Here is a 25,485-nt window from a genome sequence, read left to right as displayed (position 1 = left end):
CCAGGTTCAAATCCCACTTACTACCATTGTGTCCCTGAGCAAGACACTTAACCCTAAATTGCTCCAGGGGGGGGACTGTCCCTGTAACTACTGATTGTAAGTTGCTCTGGATAAGGGCATCTGATAAATGCCGTAAATGTAAATGATTTCTGTGAAATAAAGTAATCAAAATATTACAGGGGATAATCTTTCTGTGGACAAAATGCATGTCCTGTTGGATAGTGACACATTTCACAGTTCTGGGCTCAGTCTTTGTCCAGTTTTTACTTCCCCAGACAAGAGGAAAGCCTGTCCAGGAGATGGTTGTCCACTGACTGTCAATAGAGTCATGATTAGGTTGAAAATTTAGACCATCGACACAAAAATCTTCAAGTGAAATTATCTGATAACGCCATGAACCAGGATTGGGTGATTGTATATCAATTATTTTGAAGTCGGTTTATGTCCATTCATATATTAACTTGTTCAATGCATAATTAACAATTATAATACTCTATTTTTACACTAATGCTATGACTCTGTTGATCCAGTTTATTGTTGTACCTTTTACACGTTACATAATCCATAACTAATAAAATGTAGGGTGGTAGTAGCCTAGTGGGTAACACACTCGCCTATGAAGACCCAGGTTCAAATCCCACTTACTACCATCGTGTCCCTGAGCAAGACACTTAACCCTTATTTGCTCCAGGGGGACTGTCCCTGCATCTACTGATTGTAAGTCGCTCTGGATAAGGGCATCTGATAAATGCCATAAATGTAAATGTAAAATATTTGCCACAGTGGTAGAATAGTGTGATACATCAATATTGAGAATATTGTGATATCCTTTTTATGTCATCTTACTTGGGCTTAAATTAAAATAGCATGACCATGACCTGCTCCCATTTTCATTCATAGTATAGATGGTGGATGTAATTAATTTTTTCATAAACGGATAGATTATCTGTGCATTTATTCAAGGTTTTTGAGTGGTGAACAAGTTGAACCCAATGATTAAGAATGATTGATTTGTATTTGTCATACTGTGAGGGTATTGGTTGCATATTTCAGGACAGGCAGAGGTTTCGGTAGAATGCACAAAAACACATTTGGAACACATGTCGTTACTACTGGAAACGAATATTTCCACACACTCTTCATACTGTTGCACAACCAGAAGAAGCAGAGCTGAGCTCCTCAGTTCTGTTCTTGAGACCCTGACATGCTTTGTGAGATCGTAACATGTAGACCATGTATTCCAGAGAGGCTGGAAGGAAACCTTCGCTTGACTTTGCTGTGCCTTTCCCATCACACAGTGGGATGGCCTGATTTGCAGCACTGCTCCCTGTATTGGAATGTCCTTTGTGTTTGCCATGTAGGAGACAGGGTGTGCCTTGAACTCTTGAGCACTCTTGACCACCCTGTGTTTCACCCAGACACACATGAGGTGTGAAAAAAAAGTTTGGTTTGTGCTGGTTGAGCATGAAAATTATAAGTAGAACTGGAGCCGAACACTGGAGATGCAACAGGTTGTGACATTTTTTTCCCTCCTGACATGTATAGTTGGGTAGGACTGTTCCACAATCAAAATATCTTGAGTATAGATTATAATAAAATACAATCTACTACTTTACGGCTGCTGACCAATGAACAAGCTGTTAGTTACTGTTACCCATAAGCAATATGCCCAATTTGCAATAATATTGATATAGTGTGGTAAAAGTTGATAGTTGATACTATTGATTTTGTGCCCAACCCTGTTGAATCCTGTATTTGAGAGGAGGGTGTGTCCAAGTCACTTTAATTTAATCAGCGTAAACAGAGTGCTTTTGAACAATCAGCAGTGACTCAGGGGCTCCTGGACACTGCTGTGACAGATTCTGCAGTTCAGGGTGGAACAACACCTTGCTGACGTATAATTACTTCTGCACCAGACTTCATAATTGTAAAGAACAACTACAGAAAAGCTGTAAGTGTGTGCGTTTCTTCCTTTAAAAGCAGCAGTTAGTCATTGTTCATGACTGTGTGTGTATTTTAGAAAGTGTGACGTAACACGTGTAAATATAAAGCCTGACTCGAGCACACACCCACACCAACACTCGCACTCACACATGACTTCACATGACTTAACGTCCTCCTGGATCCATAAACACTGGTGCTCCGTGTCTCCCACGTGGCAATGCGGGTGGAATCAGGTCGTGAGTGGGTGGGGTGGGTGGGTGGGTTTAGTCACATCAGAGAGAGCCTACTGCCAAATTTAGCTCCAGCCATCACCACACTCACCAGGAGATAAAGTCAGTTAATACAATGAGGCCAGCTGTTAGTGTTAGTGCTAAGCTGACAGTAAGCAGCAGTCTTTGTGCTCAGCTTTCACTTTTCTGGGTGTGGAACAGAGGCTATTTTTAGAGGCCATTTTGTGGAATGAACGTGTCATATTTCACCTTGGAATAAGATGCTTGGTTTTCACTGTCCCAAAGTTTTTATAGAATCCACATGTAATATTTAAGAAACAGGCTAGAACAGTGGGTCCAGACAGCATTTCTGTGCTTTGTAGTGCAACCAAAAACAGTTTTTTTTTGTATGACTGGCCTCCTTATGTGTGCACTGCTAGAGGCCTGGAGTTTGCTGTGACCTTCAGAAACTTGAAGTGAGCTGTACAAACACAATGAGTACATAACACACGGATTTGATCTTGTGTTCTGCACCTGTACTCTTATTTAAATGTTTCCAGTATTGGTGTGACAAGATGCACAGCTCAGCTCAAGAGACAAAACACTATATTAGCCTTACAAGAAATAGATGTTTTAAGAAGTTTTTCATTTACAACAGGTATTAGACTTCCTTATCCAGTGCAGCTTACAATCATTAATCAGGGCTCTAGAGTGCAACCTAATTTCTCAATGGTGTGACTTAAAAAAGGTGTGGCCAGCCATTTGGGGGAAAAGTCCCTACAAGTCTGTGATTTAAGAAACAGACACATATTACGCCCAATCAGAGATCACGAAGGGCAGGACCCTCCTCAGATTGGCCATGGTTCAGGTATACCTGTTTGTTTGAAATTGTGCATGCTGCAGTCACACAGATTAGAGCTTTAATTTAATTTTAAGGGGCCTTAAAGGTCCCCTATCATGAAAAAGCCGAGCCGACTTCCTGTTTGTGCCAAACATTGTGGTTGGTGAAGGGTGTTGATGGACGTCATTTCTGTGAATGCCCAGATATGCTTCATGCACTTCAGATACAGTATAAGGGCACCACTAAGACCAAAATGTCTTGTTGATGCCAGAGGTCAGAGATGAATGGCCAGAGTGGTTTGAGCTAATAGAGAGGCAACAATAATTCAAATAACCACTGGTTACAACCAAGGTATGCAGAACAGCATCTCTGAACAACACGTCGAACCTTTAGGCTACAAGGAGCAGAAGACCACACCGGGTGCCACTCCTGTCAGCTAAGAACAGGAAACTGAGGCTACAATTCGTGCAGGCTCACAGAAATTGGACAATAGAAGATTGGAAAAATGTTGCCTGGTCTGATAAGTCTCGACTTCTGCTGCGACATTTGGATGGTACAGTCAGAATTTGACGTCAACAACATGAAAACATGGATCCATCCTGCCTTGTATCAATGGTTTAAGCTGCTGGTGGTGGTGTAATGGTGTGGGGGACTTTGGGCCGTTTAGTACTAATTGATCATCGTTGCAATGCCACAGTCTACCTGAGTATTGTTGCTGACCATCTCCATCCATTTATGACCACAGTGCTGTACCCATCTTCTGATGGCTACATCCAGCAGGTTAATGCACCATGTCATAAAGCTCGAATCATCTCAGACTGGTTTCTTGATCATGACAATGAGTTTACTGTACTCAAATGGCCTCCACACTCACCAGATCTCAATTCAATTGAGCACCTTTGGGATGTGGTGGAACAGGATATTTGCATCATAGATGTGCAGCCGACAAATCTGCAGCAACTGTGTGATGCTATCATGTCAATATGGACCTATATCTCTGAGGAATGTTTCCAGTACCTTGCTGAATCTATGCCACGAAGGATTAATGCAGTTCCGAAAGCAATAGGGGGTCCAACCCGGTACTAGGAAGGCATGTCTAATAATGTGGCCGGTGAGTGTATATAAAAGCAAAAAAACATTTCATGTGACCTTTAAAAGTTAGACCTGAGTTTGACAAATACAGCTTTTTCAAATCCAGAAGTCAACATTGTTGTGGCATTGGATGTCAGCAAACATAACTGTACCAACATGCTTCACAGGTGTTATGAGGCATCTGTACATTTTTCTGAGCATCCATTTTTGTGCTAATCACCTGACCACTTATTTACCGTGTGAGTCAGAGGCAGAGTAAAATGAAACACTGAAAAAGCACAATCAGGGGCAGTGCTGTTTGTTGCCCAGGGCGAGGGCACCTAAGAAAAAAAGTTAGGCGACTAGTGCAAAAATCTTGTCTAGAGCCCCCTTAGTCCCCCTGGAGACACTGAGGGTTTAGTAATTGGGGTTTGAACGTGTGGTTTTTGTGGTTTTCTTCATAGGCAAATTTTTTACCCACTGGGCTTCTACCCCCAGTCATGTTTGTGGTACAACCTGTTAATGTTGTCAAAAAAGATTCTCAGATAACTATTGATTACTATTGATTTGATTAGCATCTGCATCTGTTTTGCATCTGCTGGTTCACAGAAATTGCCGGCAGAAATTGCCTCAGGCAGCTCCTCCCCTGACTACCACACTCTGAGTTAAATGAAGTTTTAGAGGGGAGTAAAGTTGTTGTTCAAATGTAATATGACACTCAAATCAATACAGTTAATATCTGGTTCTCTCTCTGCATTTTACAATTATGTAATTGCACAATATATTTTTCACTTTTGTGTAAAATGAGGAGTACTTTAAAAATACATTTGTTTCATTAGATTATTAGAGTACATTGATAAAGTGCAAACAAATGAAGGGGAAAAAAAGCCTTACAGGCCTAAAGATTTTGCAATAAAAAAACAGCCTGTCAACATTTTCCATCCAAATATGACGGCAGTATTGCCGCATAATGAGAGGCTGAATGCGGCATTCTATTTACATTATGTCTCACCCTGTCACAATTTGAGGTTGCTGCCCATACAGTCTATGCCTTCATTCGCCCCCTGGTGGTTGGCTGACTATTGCTTGAGAGAGTGCTTTATTTGTTAAGCAGTAGAGCCCAAAATCGTCATTAAAATTCAATTAACTGTGCAGCACTAGTAACTATTGTAATTTTAATATAGCTTTTCATACATCTAGACATCCAAGCATTGATCCTTATGGTCATTCTTTCAGGTTCTCTACAACCTTTGCCTTGGTTTCTTTGTAAAAGAGCAAAATACAAACGTGGCATAGAGCTGGATGTTCATGCAATTGTGATTAGTGGTTGTGATAAAATTCAGGTCCATTGCAATGATCAATGTTGACGGTCCTTGAGCAAAATTCTGATGTGAGAAAATATGTCCAGTCAGAGTCTCACAATTTATTTTGTTATCATACCATTTCTGCTGTGCACATGAGTGGAGCCAAGGGCAGCAAAAGTGATGTTGGACATGAATTGGAGTTCTTCTCCTGAGCTGATGTCTATTTATTATATGGTATCTTAAAAAGAGGGTGGGACTTAAAAGTGTTTGGGGGGCATTTTCTGACTGCTGCTGGATGCAACTTAATGAGAGAACTTTACGTCTGATGAGAATTATTGTCACATTTTAGTAGTCATTTTCATGACTTGCAAATTTCTCTCTCATCATTCAGGCTCAGAATAAACAGACGGGCATTCTGGCTGCAGCGAAGGTGATCGATACGCAGTCGGAGGAGGAGCTGGAAGACTACATGGTGGAGATCGAGATCTTGGCCTCCTGCGACCACCACTACATTGTCAAGCTGCTGGATGCCTTCTACTACGAGGACAAGCTATGGGTGCGTGCTCTGTCACAGAGGTGTTAGCGCTCCTCAACATGCATAAACTCACACACATACTATGTCTTTTGACTTTTCTAGCAGCTGAATTACTGTAGAAAAAGTTTGATATTCAGTGGACAATTTGGGGAGAAAAAGTCATATTGCCATTGCTGTGATCATAATTGCAATTCACAATTATGAGATGATAAATGGCACTTCCTTGTATATCAATAAAAACTTAAAATTATCATATAAAAAAAATTACAAATAACAAAATCTTTAATTTCAAAGTGAAACATTCAAACTACTTATAACAACTTGAAATACCCTGTGCTTTCAAAATGCAAAATTGTAGTAAATTAAACAAAGCTTAATAAAAATAAAAGATTTTTTCTAAAAACAGGTATATTTTAAAAAAGTACTATATAGGAACTGCTGGATATAACTGATATTTTAGGTTTTAGGATTACAAATTTGTCATGTTGCCCCATATTGTCGCAATTTTGACTGCATATTTGTTTTGTGTTTGTCCAACTAAAACTTACATATTGCCATAAAAAATTCTAACAGTTCACTACCCCATGACTCCACAGCCTTTCCCACCTGGGCTAAAACGGTTTGTCGGTTTCTAAAAATCCTGAGTCCACATGGGAGCATTATCTGAAATTTCTAGCCACTTCAAGACCGGTTAGGGGAACTCGTATTAATGTTGAATCATTTAGTAACAGCCAGTGTTTTCACCAAATAAAGTCGCTTTTGTGCCAACACTGATACGCGGAAAAGAAAAATTTGCTCTTTTACCTGTTTAAGAAAATAACTGATCTTGCCCCCCCCCTGAAATAGCATTTTTGTGTGGATGCAAGGCCAATCAGAAATTTTCCATTTTAGAAAAAAACGTTCACATGTGGACGTTTATCACATCTTATCACATCACTTTATCACATCTTTTTATGTTCATGTAATTGCATCTGACATTTCGATTTTTTTGTGCAGCCCTAGACTTGGTGTCACACATCGACTCAGCTCAATCAGCTTTATCTTCTTGCATACATTTAGTCTACAGCTCAGAAAAAAAGCTGCAGCACTTTTGCTTGCGTCTATGTTGCCACACCGCTCTTGCGTTACTTGATCTTGCCTGCCATTGATAGCATTCATGCTGAGAATAGTCCGGTGCATTCTGGCTGTTGGTGTAGCACCATTCTCAGTTTTTTTTCTGTTGTTGATGCAGATGCCGTGTCACACTGTATGAGTATGTCACAGCCAGAGAAAGTGCTCATGAATAAGTTATTTCCAGCACAGAGTCCTTGGCAGCCTCAGCTCAATAACATGTTTTTTTTAGACTAGAACCACTAAAAGAAAGAAAGCACTTGCTGTAAAGAGTGAATTAGTACTGGTACTTGTAAGTAGATATGTGAACCTTCACTTATCTACATTACATTTATGCCATTTATGAGACGCCCTTATCCAGAGCGACTTACAGTTAGTAATTACATAGACAGTCTCATTACATTACATTACATTACATTAACAGCATTTATCAGACGCCCTTATCCAGAGCGACTTACAATCAGTAGTTACAGGGGACAGTCCCCCTGGAGCAATTTAGGGTGAAGTGTCTTGCTCAGGGACACAATGGTAGTAAGTGGGATTTGAACCTGGGTCTTCTGGTTAATAGGCGAGTTCAATAGGCTACTACCACCCAGTGCTCACGATTATCTCAGGATTCAATTTGGTTATGATTATCATGATAGCGGTTTGATTAAATATCTCTATGCATCCCATAAATTGTTCTTACATTGTTTTATTAATACAGGGTGAGCCATTTATATGGATACACCTTAATAAAATGGGAATGGTTGGTGACATTGAACACAAGTGGTCAGAAACTTTTAAATAACTCATGAAAGAATAAAGTTAAAACCAAGCACACCATTGTTTTTCTTGTGAAATTACCAATAAATTTGATGTCACATGACCCTCTTCCTATTGAAAAAACAAAAGTTGGATCCAAGATGGCCACTTCAAAATGGCCACTATGGTCACCACCCATCTTGAAAAGTTTTCCCCCTAATGTGCCACAAACAGGACGTTACTATCACCAACCATTCCCATTTTATTAAGGTGTATCCATATAAATGGCCCACCCTGTACATCAGTGAGATGAGAGTTGCTCCTACCTGGTGTGGCGTTGAACTCAGATCAGGCAGCTATAGTCACTACCGCCACTACTTTTCAGCTAGAATTTTTATGTCGCCGTCAGAAAATCACCATTATGATATAATTGATTTTGTAGCACATGGTTACAGATTAATCCATGTCTGCATTGCAATGCATCACTTATGAGATTAATTTCAATGCCCCTTCTAGGAAGAATGTTACTCTCCACCTCAGTTCAAAATGTTTTTGCAGCCAGGAACCATTTAAAAAAACTGAGTTGTGGAGACTTTCTATTTCTCCATTCCATGTCCATGATTAGCTGAACACCAACATACCTTCATGAACACAATGAGCTTCTGGTTATATAAACAGCTCATCAAGGATGAGAAGAAATGAGAAGCATTTTTTACATTTACATTTTACATTTACAGCATTTATCAGACGCCCTTATCCAGAGTGACTTACAATCAGTATTTACAGGGACAGTCTCCCTGGAGCAACTTAAGGTTAAGTGTCTTGCTCAGGGACACAATGGTAGTAAGTGGGATTTGAACCCGGGTCTTCTGGTTCACACTTACCCACTAGGCTACTACCACCTACACCTACTACACCTACTGCTGTGCACTTAACCCTCCTATTTCATCCTAATAAACCCTTCATAAGTTAGTGTTACTATTACTACTAGTATTTAATAGTGGCTATGAAGTTTAGATCCCTGAATAGCATTATTGTAACATTAGTGTATGTTTTTTGCCAAATTTAATCTAAGAAAGTTTTGTTACATTTGGAATTTAGATTAGTTTACTGATTTATACATATAGTTGGGGCAGTAGGTTGCCAGTTCAAATCCCGATCTGCCAAGGTGCCACTTATATTTTACAATGACACAAAGTGGCTCATCATTTGAGAAATAAGTGAGAAAAAATGTTGCTGTGGAAAAATGCTCTCTGAAAAAACATTTTCACAGAACAAGACTTTAACAGACTATCTTAATTTTGTTTGATCGGGTTTGGAACATCCAGTTCAGTCAGGGAAAAACTTATTGGGGAAGTGAATGGAATTGTACAAAATTTGAAAAAGAAAAATTACAGCAGAAAAATTTGGATCATCTTAATTGGCAGAGATGCGGTCTCATGCCCCATTGACCAGCTGTGGTCAGAGCACTGAGACATTTGAACAAAGCCTTTTTATACACATCTGACCATATTACCATTTGTACAACCACACATGGCATGGTCTATTTTCTCCTTGCTTTACCATTATGGTTCATGGATGTCTGAACCAGGCATTTTTTGTGCTGCTTGTGGTGTCAGGGGAGTGCAGACTGAACACAGACCATTTTTTATGCTCATTGCCCACACAGATGTACGAGACCTTAACTTTTGTATTCAAATTTATGGAATGTGTCGATATTGAGGCATTTATAATCGTAATTGAATTGTGAGACCAATGAAAGTTCACAGACTTAGTTATGCAGTGTCGTTTGAGGACCCAAAGGAGGTCTTTGGCCTTGTCCCTTGCACACACAGATATCTCAAATTTTTTTGATGTTATGCAATATAGAATTTGCAATTTAATGTTGAGGAACATTGTTTCACACACATATATTGTATTATATTATTATATACATATTGTATTGTATATATAGTATTCTATCTTCTGGGGCTGTAGTAGCGTAGCAGTTAAGGAAGGTTGTTTGTACAAATCTTGAACAGTCAAGGTGTTATTTCAGCTATATCTTTCTTGCTTTTTTTGGCCATGAGTGTTCTTGGGACCTGTCATTTGCATGAAATTTTAAATGAGCTCATTTAGGTGTGCAGTTTACCAGTTTTACCATCTGTTATGTTATCTGTGTTATGTTTTGAATAAAGTAGAAGCTCATGTAATTTGAAAGTCTTAAAGTCTAAATATACATGTACACAAACCTAAATAAGAGTAACAGTTATTTTAAAATGACATTAAAATATAGATAGATTATTCAATATCAGACATATCAGAACGGCTGATACAGACTGTCACTCTTGATAATGGATGTTCCATTATTTAGCAGAATAATGGAACTCCAAATACAATTTTAGATCAGAGAGAAATGTCACTAGTGTTAATGCGGTGTGGGAGTTGGAAATAATTTGAAGATTAGATTAGATTAGATTCAACTTTATTGTCATTACACATGTACAAGTACAGGGCAACGAAATGTAGTTTAGGTCTAACCAGAAGTGCAATAAGCAGCAAGTGCAGGATACAGTTCAAATAAGTTAAGTTATATATATATACATAAAGTGATATGTGCAGTAGGTTGAAGGTTGAAGTTATAAAAGTTATCCCCTGAGCTGTGGGTTTCTACAGCTGATTGCATTCATTCACTCTCTGATAAAGTACTTCTAAAATGCTGCAATATAATGACACCCCCTCTGAATTCAAATTAAAATGACCTATATTGGAACAATGTCCTTGTCAAAGTGAACCTACTCCATCATCAATACATTAACTCCATTCTGTTTCTGTCCCTCTTTAGATCCTCATTGAGTTTTGTGCAGGTGGGGCTGTGGATGCAGTTATGTTGGGTGAGTTTAATTTGCTCTTTTAAGTTTCTGGGTTGGGCAAAAATCAGGAAGTGAAAGTAACATCTGTTATTTGGACTCCACCCTCTACACCCGTGTCACCAAGAGATCTGACTGAAGGAGTAATCATCATTTTGTCACATTAGGCCATCTCATTACTCTCTTAAATAACCAGTACAGTATTAAAATGCACAGTAATCTGTCTGTTGAAACTGAAGGCTAATGCACATGTGGGGTCTAGCAGCCCCCGTATTTCACCCAACAACAGGCAGAGTGCCATCAGTGTGTGCTGGTGCTGAGTCATCAGTCTGTCACAATTTATTCCTTCTGTTTGCTGTGTTCAAGTCTTGTTCTCATCTGTATTTTTTCCTAATCACACTTATTTTATGAGGGAGCTTGATTTAACAAGTGAAGCCTGAGTGGGATTGTATAGAAATGTAAACAAAGTAATAGGCTGGAACATTATCACAACATATTGTCACCCCCTCCTTCCCACCTGTTGACACTGTTAGCTGATTTCTCTCACTGAGTTTTTTTTTTACGGGGATTTTGCTGTTTTCAACACTGGGACATCACTCAGGAGTAGAAGACGAGTGAATATTCAAGACAACGCTTTCTCATTCAAACACCATTAGCCATTAGCTGTGCGGCTCCTGTATATTATATCTCAACTGGAAGCTCTGATTGACAGATAAAATGTGTTTCACTGAATAAGTGAGTATGTGTATGTGTGCATGCCTGTGTGTTTGTGTGCCTGTGAACATTCATGCAGAGCTGGAGCGGCCTCTGACTGAGCCACAGATACGGGTGGTGTGTAAGCAGACACTTGAGGCACTGGCTTATCTCCATAACAACAAGGTGATCCACAGGGACCTGAAGGCTGGTAACATTCTCTTCACCATGGATGGTGACATTAAACTGGGTAAGTGCCCCTGTCTTAATTACACAACTCAAACTACATCTTTGGCTTAATGGTGTTTCATGGAACTGCTCATCACGTACTAAAATAACCGTCATAAACTAGATATATGTTTGGGGGTGGGAATCAAAGTCAAGTCAAAGTCAGCTTTATTGTCAGGACATGCAGAGAATTGAAATTACGTTACTCTCAGACCCATACAAGTAACATTAAATACAAAACAGTAACATTGAATACAAAGGTATAAATACAATTTTTAAAAAAAACAAAAAAAAAAAACACAATATACAATTTTAAAAACACCATATACAAATAAGGGCACATGGTGGAGAGTGCAAACCCATGTAGTGCAACCGAGGTAAGTTTAAAGTGACAAAGTGACAAGTGAGGTAGTTGGCAGACCAAAGCTGCACAGAGTGACTGGTGCATGGTCAGTTTGTGTGTGTTAGGGTTCAGAAAGTTTGTGGAGCAGAAGAGGGGAGTGAGGGGAGTGGGGGCAGAGCCGGGAGGGAGTTTAGTTTCCTGACAGCCTGATGGGTGAAGCTGTCCTTCAGTCTGCTGGTCCTGGCCTGGAGACTCCGCAGTCTCCTCCCTGATGGCAGCAGGCTGAAGAAGGTTTGCATTGGGTGGGTGGGATCAGCTGCTATGCTGAGGGCTTTCTTGGTGAGGCGTGTGCTGTAGATGTCTTGGAGGGAGGGGAGAGGGACACCGATGATTCTCTCAGCTGCCCTGACTATGCGTTGGAGAGTTTTTTGGCAGGACGCATTGCAGGCTCCAAACCACACAGTGATGCAGCTAGACAGGATGCTCTCGATGGTTCCCCGGTAGAATGTGTACATGATGGGGGCTGGTGCTCTTGCTCTTCTAAGTTTTCGGAGGAAGTAGAGACGCTGCTGTGCTTTCTTGGCCAGTGCAGGCGTGTTATTTGTCCAGGAGAGATCCTCAGTAATGTGCACACCCAGGAACTTGGTGCTGCTCACTCTCTCCACAGATGCACCGTTGATGGTCAGAGGAGCATGCTGAGTGTTTCCTCTCCTGAAGTCAACAACAATCTCTTTCGTCTTCTCCACATTCAGGGAGAGATTGTTGTCTCCGCACCACTTGGCCAGGCGGCTCACCTCGCTTCTGTAGTTAGACTCATCCCTGTTATTAATGAGTCCCACCACTGTCGTGTCATCTGCAAACTTGATGAAGAGGTTGGAGCAGTGTGACGGAGTGCAGTCGTGGGTCAGCAGAGTGAAGAGAAGGGGGCTCAGCACACATCGCTGAGGAGCCCCCGTGTTAAGGACGATGGTGCTGGATGGTGCCAACCCGTACTGCTTGTGGTCTTCCTGTGAGGAAGTCCAACAGCAATATGACACTATATCAATACATAGCCCATGAAACTTATCACATCTTCTTAAACAAAAACTGCACGTGAAAGATTAACATCCATTTTTAGTGAAGTGGGCTATGAGTGATTCATAAACAGCCAATCACTAACAGCGTCAATTAGATTGCACTAAGATGGCGTAAAGGTTGATTTATGCTTGTGGTGATAAATTGATTATAGTGATTTAATTTTTATTATGCACATCCATAATGTGCAATGCTGCTTTAGCCATTACTACACACTTATTTTTAGTGCTTATTTTTATTTTATTTTTTATTTATACTCATAAATGTATGTCTGTCTCTCAGTCTCTCTGTATGTACATTGTTTGTCTTTCCCTCTGTGCAGTTGTAGCATAAGCAATTTCCTGTGGCATTAATAACATTTTCTGATTCTGATTTTCACTTGTTGTAGGCAGTATATATTCAACATAAATAACATGTCAGAGGTTATGACAGAGATTATGGCATTTTGCACTGGGGGTGGTGGGCAGAACCTCAATTTCGTTTCACTGTTGTACCAAGTATGATTGTCTTTAGTAACAAGTATGATTGTACCAAGTCTTTAAATAAATATGAGAACTATAGACCTTCTTTTCAGTGTGTTGCTGAATTGTAATTGGGTACACAGTAATGGTGTTAATCTACTCTGCCATTGCAGACAACTCTCCTGGCGCATACATGCTTTGTACTGGAATAACAGCTGAGAGAAGTGAATCTGCAGAGACAAGTGAAAACCCACATTATTTCAGAGATATTAATTGGAGATGACTTGGTTCCAAAGAGAAATTGTAAAGTTTGAGGCAGGAATGGGTGGCGAGAAGGAAAAAACAAAAATGCATGACTTAGAAATGCAGCACCAGGGCCCGGAGCACCGGATGGCAAACATGAACACGCAAAACACGGGGTAAAAACAGCAAATAACAGAATGAGGACGGGACACTGCAAGGATAAATTTATACCAACAATCGCAGATGCTAATCAGGAGAACAAGACAGAGAACACAAAACTCCATTCTGGGAAACAGGGACATTTTTTGGTTTAAATTTATTACATTATTATTACATTGGTGTCATTTTATGCAAGGTCAGAATTTAGAATTTATTCAGTCATATTGAGGAAATTTTAAGGCATCGAGATAGATATTGTATATTGTCTGAAATCTGAAGTGCAAATTCTGCATATTTGTTGACATAAAAGGTCAGTTGGGCATTTTTGGCTTTTTACAGTCTGACCTAACATAGTTGTATGTAAAGTAAGTATTTATTGTTAACATTAAAAGTATTGCCCATATGCCTTTATAGATAGAAAGTTGCCGGTTCTAATCCCCAACCGCCAAGGTGCCACTGACCTGCCACTGAGCAAAGAACCATCCCCACACATTGCTCCCTGGGCACCTGTCATGGCTGCACCATGTGCTGTGCTTGCTATGCTTCACAAAGACAATCATTTCACTTTCATTTTCATAATTTTTTATATCTGTATATTATATCATTTATAATGAAAAGACAAGGCTCCAGAACAAGGACGTGCTCTGGCTGATTAACTCACGGTGGAGGAGAACTAGACATGAAAAGTTTTTAGAAACCAAAAACCCATTTTAGAGAAGCGTTATTGTATGAACGGGACCTAAGATAGTGTGAAGATGCCCCTTTCTCTTGTTGTTTTGGTGGTGTATTTGTTATCCAGCACCTGTTGGATATTGGATTATTGTGTAGAGTTGAACTACAGAAGGAAACATAATTGCGGTTTTAAGTCATAGAGAAAAAAAATCAATGGTCTTTTGGGAGAAAATTGCATTTTGTTCCTGCTCTAGTGACACTGTTTCCACCACATACTTAAATTTAGATTTATACACACACATGCATGCACATCTGTATATACCATCCCTAAATATGTATGGACACAACCCTCTTCACTGTTTATAGACAAGGGCTTGCCCTTCGCTGCTTGAGGCTACATTTTCTCCTGTGACGTTGTTTCACCGCAGCCGTCAGCTGATATCTGAAATGTGAATCTATTAACCTCGACTCCCTGCTCCCCCCAGCTGACTTCGGCGTGTCTGCTAAGAACACAAAGACCCTTCAGAGAAGAGACTCCTTCATTGGCACGCCATACTGGTGAGATGTCCTCTGATGTTTATGTGAACATTATATTTATTTCATGATGTTGATCATTGAAAAAAAAGATGTATGTTGTATGTGAATTTTACTGCATTTAGTTTGATGCTTTGAACCATCTGCAGTGAAATTATGTACAGTGCATCCAGAAAGTATTCACAGCGCATCATACAGTGGTGGTCTAGTGGGTAAGATTACGGACCTTTAATCGCAAGGTTGCTGGTTCCCAAATTGCTAAGGTACCACTGAGCAAAGTACCGTCCCCATACACAGCTCCCCGGGTTCCTTTCATGGCTGCTCACTGCTCACTAAGGGTGATGGGTTAAGTTCCAAGGACACATTTTGTTGTGTCACCATGTGCTGTGCTGTGTTTCATAATGACAATCACTTCACTTTCAATTTTCTACATTTTGATATTTTACAGCTTTATTTTATAATAGATTAAATAATTGTTTTATCCCTTTAGAATTCTACACATAACACACCATAATGACAATGTGAAAAAGTTAAGTAAATGTATTAAAAATAAAGAAAATCTGAGAAATGACATGTACATAAGTATTCACAGCCTTTGCGCATTACTTTGCCAATGCACCTTTAGCAGCAATTACAGCCTCAAGTCTTTTTGAATATGATACCACACCTGTCCTTGGCCAGCGTTGCCTATTCCTCTCAAGCTCCATCAGGTTGGATGGGAAGCGTCGGTGCACAGCCATTTTTACATGTTGATGATGCATTCCTGTAATGTAGCTTAACAGGTTATGGTTCCTGAGTATTTTTGTGCTATGTGGTTGCTATGCTAATTAAGAAGCTTTGTGACCTGCAAAATTACAACGCAATCTTTTGAATATTACAGCAATGCACTGTCAACATACTCTGTACTATATATACTCAAGCTTCACATCCAGTGGGTCTCAGGTCAGGCTGCTTGCATTGTCACATGACCAGTTGTTTTTTTCGCTGCCACATAGCTTTTTTTATTATTATTTTTTTGTTTCACCTCACCTATTTTTTTCAATATGTTTTCCAACTATATTTTAGAATAAGGCTGTAACATAGCAAAATGTGAATACTTAGCGCTGTGAATACATTACAGATGCGCTATGCCAACATGGACTACATTTCTGTTGGTGTTTATGTCTATATAATTGTTACATAAAAATACATTGCACTTGCATTTATGTAGTACATTAGTTAGATGTAACAAGCCTAGGTAGTGTTTACCTTTACATATTAACTCTAATCCTAAATGTAGAAAAAATGTCATCTTGTGGTTAAAAGTGGAATTGCATATTTTGTCAGACTTGAAGGCATAACATGAAACTTCAAGGTGCTGGTTAACAAATAAAACAATTAATTAGCTAATTAAATTTTTTTCAGTTTTTTCTTGACACCCTCTTTCTGCCTTTTCTCTCCTCCTGACTTTCTTCACTGTTCAGGATGGCGCCTGAGGTGGTGATGTGTGAGACTTCCAAGGACCGACCGTATGATTATAAAGCTGATATCTGGTCTCTGGGGGTGACTCTTATTGAGTTAGCCCAGATTGAGCCACCCAATCATGAGCTAAACCCCATGAGAGTGTTGCTGAAGATTGCCAAATCGGAGCCCCCAACTCTCATGCAGCCGTCTAAATGGTAAGAATCTACCATGTTACCCTCTGAATCCTTACAGAAGATCCAAAGACATTCCTGTAACTGACCTATTGAATAATGACTAAAGGCCAAGGCCTGAAATAAGTTAATTATATTTTTTTTAATTTACATTTACATTTAATTAATTTACATTTATAAGAAGTTTATGCATTTGTGACGTCATTTTCTAACAGGTCCCCTGAGTTTAGAGATTTTTTGAAGAAAGCTCTTGATAAGAGTGTTGACAACCGATGGAGCACAGCACAGCTCCTACAGGTGACTATAACATGTTCATGTTCATCTCACACAGAGATGAATTTTCCCCATTCACTCTCTTCCAGCAATGTCTCTGTTTCTGCCCTTTCTTTGACTAAAGCATCCCTTTGTATTGAGTGTGGTGGATAACAAGCCACTGCGGGAGCTGATTGCTGAAGCCAAGGCAGAGGTCACAGAGGAGATAGAAGAAGGCAAGGAGGAAGAAGAGGAGGAAGAGGAGGAGTCAGAAACACTGCAGGTACATGTCAATTAGGACTGAAAATGCAAGGTAGTGTGTCTGGTGGGAATACATCAAAATGTTGAGCCATTTTATCAGTGGTTATTTGATGTTCTTATTTAGGTAAGATTTTTTTAATTGTTTTTTTTTTTTTGTTTAATGCCACAGGTAGCGTCAGGCCACAAACGTGCCCCTTCAGATGCCACTGCAGGCAGCTCTGAGGAAGAGAAACTTTCCCACAATGCCACACACCTGAAGTCAGTCACAGAGAAGGATGAACCTGTTGAGGATAAAACCAGTGACAGGCTATCAGATGAAGGTCTTGGTGCAAGTGAAGCAGACATAGGTGAAGGTGACAGGATGGTTGAAGTCCTTGTGTCAGAGGAACAGAATGAGGAGATGGTCAAAGGAGAGGAAACCCAAGTGGAGGGGGTGGTTTTGATCAGCGAGGAGACAGGAGAGGAGGAGAAGGTTGAGGTAGAGCATAAGGAAAAGGAAGTAGTGTTCAAGGAAGATGAGATGGAGAAAGAAGAGAACCAGGAGCAAGTTGAAACCCCACAGGAAAAAGAGCATAAAGTAGCAGAAGAAGGGGATGAGATCAGGTCAGCTGAGGATGAAGAACCTGCTGATAGGCCAACAGCAGCAGCTGATCCAGAAGAACTCCCAATCTCAGTGGAATCCAAAAATGTGCCTGATATGATCTCTGTACTCAATGAAGATGAAACCACTGAGAGTAAGGTGCAGTCTGATGAGAAAGTACTAGAAAGCAGAGGAACAGAGGCCTTCACAGAGATCATCTCAGAGCAAGAACCAGAGGTGAGGCAGGTAGAAACAAAGACTGAAGACCAGGTTGTTTTGGAGCCTGTGGCTGCAGAAGTACATCATGAGGAAGATCTCATGGAGAAAGAAAAGAATGATGAGGAGTCAGGAAAAGTACAAGACCAAAATGAGGATGAGATTATAACAGTTTCCATTGAGACCTCTGTAGACTCCAAAACTTCAGAAGATACTCTACCTGTGATTGTTATTGATGCAGAGGACCAGTGTGAAAAGGAAGGAAGCCTCGGGAATAATACACAGACCCCAAGTGAGCAGGAAACACGGACCAAATGTGAGAAGGAAAAAGACTCTGACTCTGGGAGCAGCTCAGCAGCGGACACTAACAGCATCGACCTTAACCTGTCCATCTCCACCTTCCTGTCCAAGAACAAAGATGGCTCTGTCTCCATACAGGTGAGTGCTTTACTGCAAATGTGTAATCAGTCAGTCAATCAGACTAAGGGTGTTAGAAAATATCTATACAGCAATATAGTGCGTTATTTTATGTGGTGATATTGTATCGATCAGGCATTTTTAGGGCAAAGGAATCCTAAACGGTGGTTATTGAGCCATGATTTGTGCCCCGTCCAAAAATCCTTACATATGCTGAAAACATATGAAAGATCAGTGGACTCTATTGTACTGAATAGCAATCATTTTCTGAAATGCGAAAGGTGTTTTAAAGACTTTGATTTAAGACTTGATTGATCTACAGAGTTTGTGCTGTAAAAGCAGACTGATATTTATTCAGCTGCAAACTAATGGACCTCGACAGCAATTCTGGAATAGACAGCCAGGGAAGGGCCTGTCCTCCTGGTCTTGGTTGAAACTCATGCTTCAGCATTTTGAATGATTTGTGACTTATGTATGAAATAAAACACAGTTTCCTTCAATACAGGACACCAGACGTCAGAAGAAGACGCTGAAGAAGACCCGAAAGTTCATGGTGGATGGCGTGGAAGTCAGTGTGACCACATCTAAAATAGTCACAGATAGTGATGCAAAGAATGAGGAAATGAGATTTTTGAGGTAGCGTGCACTTTTATGTGTTCATAAAATTATATTTAAAGGAATTTTTTTTATATCGGAGTTTAGCTTTTATCGATATTGAGATCCGGCTGTCTGAACGGCTTCTCTAGCCATTTGCACCTATCTAGTCTTTACACTTATCACCATTCCTGGCTACTTCTGGCTAGGGAAACGTATTAATGTTAAATAATCTCACAAAGTCAAATTATTATGTCAAGTGACCTTTAAGCAAGAATACACTCAAACCGTACCAGGCTCATTGTACTTGAAGGGTTTTCCCTTTCTGAATTACACATTTGATCCTTCTTTCAGAATCAAAATATCATGTCAGATCTTCGCTAGGACTAGTTAGTCAGTATATTTGTCAGAGTTTAATAGTCAAGAGTCTTATGTGGTTCTATTGTGGTTCTGTGGCTAGAATTCTGAGACATATGTAGGTTATTTTCCAGGCCTAGTTTTATTTTAATTAATATTATTAATATTATTAAAGGTTCCTTATTATGAAAATTTCACTTTGTGAGATTATTTAATATTATTCCTAGTTCCCCTAGTCTGTCCATGATCGTGCAGTGGCAAGAAATGGCGATGTGTGTAAAGAGTGCTTTCTGTTCCGCATTTCAGAGAGCAGCATATCTGGAATGTCTTCCCTGATGTCGTCATAAGGGGAAAGGTTACCTGCCCTGTCTTACGCTTTGCCCATCCAGAGAATTTCGTACCCCTCCCCTAAAAAGACCGACCATTACGGCTTGAAAATATGCGAAGCATTGCACTTCCTCAGTGATTTGGATATAAAAATGAGACTCTGAGGAACTAGTGGGTTCATATTTTTCTGGAAAGTTGCTGACACAACTTCCTGCACACTTCTATAGTCCACTTTCCTCCTCGTCTCGTGCTCTCCACGCCTCATTTGTATTTAAAATGGCACACACTGAAATGGCTGTATCAAGTCTGGTAATTCTGTACCAAGGCTGAATTTTGAAAATAGACTTCAGGTACTGTATTAGGGGACCACTAAGACCTATATCAAAGCAAAAAATCATAAATGGGGACCTTTAAAACTGTATTTGTGTTAGTTGTCTTTGATAGGATCTGATTGGTGTTCTTTGAATGTTTCAGGCGTCAGGAGCTGCGGGAGTTGCGTCTGCTGCAGAAGGAAGAGCAGAGGTCTTTGCAGCAGCTGAACAACAAGCTGCAGCAGCAGAAAGAGCAACTCTACAGGCGCTTTGAGCAAGAGATGACTGTAAGTCCAGAGCAGAAACTGCCACAGCTAACATGGCTGAATGCTTTTCTAATGTTTGAATTAAGATATATAATTATAGTTATAGATGTACAGCCAATGTTGCCATCTGCTTTCGTCAGGGGAAGAAGCGTCAGTATGACCAAGAAATGGAGAACCTGGAGAAACAGCAGAAGCAGACGATCGAGAGGTTGGAACAGGATCACACCACACGTTTGCGTGATGAGGCCAAGCGCATGAAAGCAGAGCAGGACAAGGAGCTGTCTAAGTTCCAGAACATGCTGAAGCACCGGAAGAAAGAGGTAGGACTTTCATGGTCTGTATTTAGCAGGATATATGCTGCTGATGGGTGTTGGGTGGTCATGTTGCCATATTTGTTCTCTGATGCAGCGGGCTGCTGTGGGTGGTAATGTTGTAAACCTCTGTCTGCACTCTTTCTTCTGCTGATTCACTTGGATCTGTCCTGTATGGCTTTAGAACTGAAGCTGTTTCTAAGTAACTGTAACAGATTTTTACAATCTTGATCAAATTAGCACCAAAAACACGTGATCCATAGAGACAGGTAGAGAAGTCTTTTCATTAAGCTTGCTACAGAATAACCATAAATGTCCTTCCACACAATGCAATGCAGGTTTTAAAATAATTATTTGTAATAAATATTTGTAGTATAATATGCAAAATCACGCACAGCAGAATAAGTCATTTTTTAGGATTGAAAACGTTACTATTACATTAAATGATCCTTAAAACTTTTTTGGGAGTTGGATGAAACTGCTTTTGCAATGACTATAATACAATTTAAAAAAAAGTTTGCCCGGGGGGGTCGCTCTACTGCCATTGTGTGTGTGTATGTGTGTATCTGCTGCTGTGTGAGATCAGTTTCTGTGTGTGTGTGTGTGTGTGTGTGTGTGTGTGTGTGATCTGATCCTTGTACTGGTTTGATTTGCTTAATTAACCTAGCAAAATATGGCAACAGCTTTGATTATTGAAATCTAATTAAATTGGTCTTTTACAGAATAATTTAATTAGGGGATTTGTATGGTGGGTTGCAAAAGTATTCGGTTCCTTAAACTTTTCATGAGGGCTGAATTCACAAACATGAATCTATTTTATTGGAATTCCACTTGAAAGATCAATACAAAGTGGTGTACATTGGAGAAGTGGAACGAAAATCATACATGATTCCAAAAATTTTTTACAAATAAATAACTGAAAATGGGGTGTGTGTAATTATTCAGCCCCCTTTTGTTTGAGTGCAGTCAGTTGCCCATAGACATTGCCTGATGAGTGCTAATGACTAAATAGAGTGAAGCTGTGTGTAAACTAATGTCAGTACAAATACAGCTGCTCTATGATGGCCTCAGAGGTTGTTTAAGAGAATATTGGGAGCAACAACACCATGAAGTCCAAAGAACACACCAGACAGATCAGGGATAAAGAAATTTAAAGCAGGCTTAGGCTACAAAAAGATTTCCCAAGCCTTGAACATCCCACGGAGCACTGTTCAAGTGATCATTAAGAAATGGAAGGAGTATTGCACAACTGTAAACCTACCAAGACATGGCCGTCCACCTAAACTCACAGGCCAAACAAGGACAGCGCTGATCAGAAATGCAGCCAAGAGGCCAATGGGGACTCTAAACTAGCTGCAGAGATCTACAGCTCAGGTGGGGGAATCTGTCAATAGGACAACTATTAATCGTGCACTGCAGTTGGCCTTTATGGAAGAGTGGCAAGAAGAAAGCCATTGTTAAAAGAAAACCATAAGAAGTCCCGTTTGCAGTTTGCCACAAGCCATGTGGGGGACACAGCAAACATGTGGAAGAAGGTGATCTGGTTAGATGAGACCAAAATGGAACTTTTTGGCCCAAATGCAAAAGGCTATGTGTGGCGGAAAACTAACTCTGTACTTCACTCTGAACACACCATCCCCACTGTCAAATACGGTGGTGGCAGCATCATGCTCTGGGCAGAGTTGATGGGAAGATGGATGGAGCCAAATACGGGGCAATCTTGGAAGAAAACCTCTTGGAGTCTGCAAAAGAGTTGAGACTGGGGCGGAGGTTCACCTTCCAGAAGGACAATGACCCTAAACATAAAGCCAGGGCAACAATGTAATGTTTTAAAACAAAACATATCCATGTGTTAGAATGGCCCAGTCAAATCCCAGAACTAAATCCAATCGAGAATCTGTGGCAGGATCTGAAAACTGCTCTTCACAAATGCTGTCCATCTAGTCTGACTGAGCTGGAGCTGTTTTACACAGAAGAATGGGCAAGAATTTCTAGATGTGCAAAGCTGGTAGATACATACTCTAAAAGACTGCCAGCTGTAATTGCAGCAAAAGGTGGTTCTACAAAGTATTGACAAAGTAATTACACACACCCCACTTTTCAGTTATTTATTAGTAAAAAATGTTTTTGAATCATGTATGATTTTCATTCTACTTCTCATGTGTACACCACTTTGTATTGGTCTTTCACATGGAATTCCAATAAAATAGATTCATGTTTGTGGCTGTAATGGGGCAGTGGTGGCCTAGCGGTTAAGGAAGCGGCCCTGTAATCAGAAGGTTGTTGGTTCGAATCCCGATCCGCCAAGGTGCCACTGAGGTGCCACTGAGCAAAGCACCGTCCCCACACACTGCTCCCCGGCGCCTGTCATGGCTGCCCACTGCTCACTCAGGGTGATGGGTTAAATGCAGAGGGCAAATTTCACTGTGTGCTGTGTATCACATGTGACAATCACTTCACTATATATATATATATATATATATATATATATATATATATATGTAATGTGACAAAATGTGGAAAGAAAGAAGAAAAAGTGAAGTGATTGTTACTTGTGATAGTGAAATTTGTCCTCTGCATTTAACCCATCACCCTGAGTGAGCAGTGGGCAGCCATGACAGGGGGAGCAGTGTTTGGGGGACGTTGCTTTTGCTCAGTGGCAGCTCAGTGGCACCTTGGCAGATCGGGAATTGAACCGGCAACCTTCTGATTACGGGGCCGCTTCCTTAACCGCTAGGCCACCACTGCCGCAGTTAAAGCTTACAGCACCTGGTATTGGCAGGCAGTCTCCCATCCAAGTACTAACAAGGCCCAACCCTTCTTAGCTTCCAAGATCATGCGTCCTTCGGCTGGTATGTCCGTAAGCGTAATTAGTGTAATTTGGTAATTGGAAAAGTTCAAGGGGGCTGAATACTTTTGCAACCCACTGTACACAATACTGTTGGAGAAAGTATTTAACTGCACCATGTTTTTTTGCATTCACTGTTAATCAAGACCTGAAACAATGTGACTATTATGGAGAAAAAACAATCTGAAGATTTTGCAGAGATATTTAAATAAAGTCTAATAATATGTCTATAGGATTTTAGGGACATATAAAGAAGGCAAATGTAGTTCAGATTATCATTGTATTAAGTTCATATACATGGTGAATTCAATGAAAGAGTTTTTGGAGAAATATGTTTTTCATTGTATTACATGATTTTACACAGTATAAATATGAATGCATTTCCATTGATTTGTGTTTTGTTTTTGTCAAGGTGTGTTCTGTTTCTGAGTGTCCTGCTGTGTGTGTGTGTGTGTGTGTGTGTGTGTGTGTGTGTGTGTGTGTGTGTGTGTGTGTGTGTGTGTGTGTGTGTGTGTGTGTGTGTCTGTTTGCGTGTTTGAGGTGCTGAGTGGGTGTATGTTTGGATTTGCATGTGTGGAGGGCTTTGCATGTGGGCTGTGGAATCCAGTGAGTCATTCTGCAGAAATAACAGATATCTTCTCTGAACTTTCTCTCTCTCACACACACACAATACTGGTGGAAGGACCCAGATTGTACTTAATACCTCTGGAGTGGGAATTATTTGGTAATTGTTTGTTGAGAGAACACAACAAGTGGGGAAAGTGAATACAGATTTTGACATTAACAATAACCATCACTAACTGGAGGCTGGGCAGTATATCAGTGTCATATTACATGATGACTATGAAATATGATAGTCAATTTGAATATGGTGAGTATGGTAATATAATATGTTTTACATTTAGTAAAACATTAGGAAAACTATATGTTATGTGATGTTACATGATCATTATAAGGACATATTGCCCAGTCCTAATGACAGTTAGGCAGACAGCGAAATTGGAGGAGTGTTTGGTGTGATAATCATCTGCACCCCTCCATGTCAGCTAGTCAAAGGATCCACCTCTTCTCCACTCACTCCGCCTCTGATCAAATGTTAATTCAGTAATTTCACTCATTAACTTGCATGCCAATTATACTTGTGTTATCTTGGGAGACGTGAGAGTAAATCTAGTCTGGTGATGTTCATGGTGGTGCAGCATGAGCCCTGATTTCACTTTGTGGTGGAGGTGATTGTGTTACCTGAACGGCCAGATGTTCACCTCGTGTTCGGACACTTCTGTAGGTGAAGCAGGAAGTTGGGCAATCACCCAAGCACTTGAGGAAAGAGCTTTTGAAACGTTTAAAGGAAGATCTAGTGCTCACACATCACGAAGAGGTACAGTCTTTTTAGAAACTTGCGGTCCACCAGAAACCTCTCTTTACTCTGCTTTAACTTCCTTCCTTCCTTTAATCTGCCCGCTCCCCATTCTAACACGTGTATTAATAGGGGAGTACTCCTACATCATGAGTTGGGTGTGTGTGTGTCTGTGTGTACACTCTCTGACATAGGGCAGTGCGCTATGTGTTCTGCTCCACAGGGTGTGGCCCAGGTTATGATTCACTCTTTTCAGTTGTCCTCGTGCGCTCTCTTCAACGCACAGCTGCAGGATGTAAGTGTCACACTTGTTCTCTTGGATCCCTCTGTTCTACTGCTCACAAGTGCCCCACACATGCACACACTCATAGATTACATAGAATTTATGAGAACTGAAACCCTGGTGTGTACTATTTAGACTTAATAATATGGTCTTAATATGACCTTTTTTGGTTTGTTTTGAAACATATATGGGGTTTTGTGGTTGTTCCATCTCATTCTGAATTGGAATTGTACAGCAACCAGACAAATGTATGTAAGTTTCCCAGTTGTGGGACTAATAATGGATCATCTTATCATCTTAGAATCCATCACAACAGGAAGCTGACAGTTCAAGGTTCCAAGCTTAGGAGGAGGGCACATGTGAGCGGAGGGGAGGCTTTGTTTGCAGTGATGTCCCTGTGTTGGTGTAGTGGTGCAGTCTCTTCTACAGATGGTGCTCTACCAGACTCATCCCACCT

At 40.3% G+C, this 25,485-nt stretch overlaps 1 protein-coding gene across 3 annotated transcripts in view; it reads left to right on the top strand.

Moving 5' to 3' along the window:
* Positions 1-25,485, top strand: part of LOC114777670 (STE20-like serine/threonine-protein kinase) — a 33,152-nt gene that overhangs the window by 1,310 nt on the left and 6,357 nt on the right. The window contains exons 2-13 of one of the 3 annotated variants that reach the window (XM_028967013.1): positions 5,761-5,925; positions 10,583-10,631; positions 11,401-11,550; positions 14,966-15,038; positions 16,478-16,672; positions 16,864-16,945; positions 17,046-17,183; positions 17,331-18,395; positions 18,880-19,010; positions 20,127-20,250; positions 20,370-20,549; positions 24,969-25,040. In XM_028967013.1, the coding sequence (XP_028822846.1) occupies positions 5,761-5,925; positions 10,583-10,631; positions 11,401-11,550; positions 14,966-15,038; positions 16,478-16,672; positions 16,864-16,945; positions 17,046-17,183; positions 17,331-18,395; positions 18,880-19,010; positions 20,127-20,250; positions 20,370-20,549; positions 24,969-25,040 (2,424 nt within the window). Of the gene's footprint in view, positions 1-5,760; positions 5,926-10,582; positions 10,632-11,400; positions 11,551-14,965; positions 15,039-16,477; positions 16,673-16,863; positions 16,946-17,045; positions 17,184-17,330; positions 18,396-18,879; positions 19,011-20,126; positions 20,251-20,369; positions 20,550-24,673; positions 24,767-24,968; positions 25,041-25,485 lie in introns of all 3 variants that reach the window. The other 2 variants (XM_028967011.1, XM_028967014.1) reach the window with 2 other exon arrangements.

The sequence above is a fragment of the Denticeps clupeoides genome, chromosome 2 (assembly GCF_900700375.1).
Source record: "Denticeps clupeoides chromosome 2, fDenClu1.1, whole genome shotgun sequence".
NCBI lineage: Eukaryota > Metazoa > Chordata > Actinopteri > Clupeiformes > Denticipitidae > Denticeps > Denticeps clupeoides.
The sequence above is the reverse complement of the archived record's forward strand: the minus strand, read 5'-3'. Positions and strand labels throughout refer to the sequence as shown.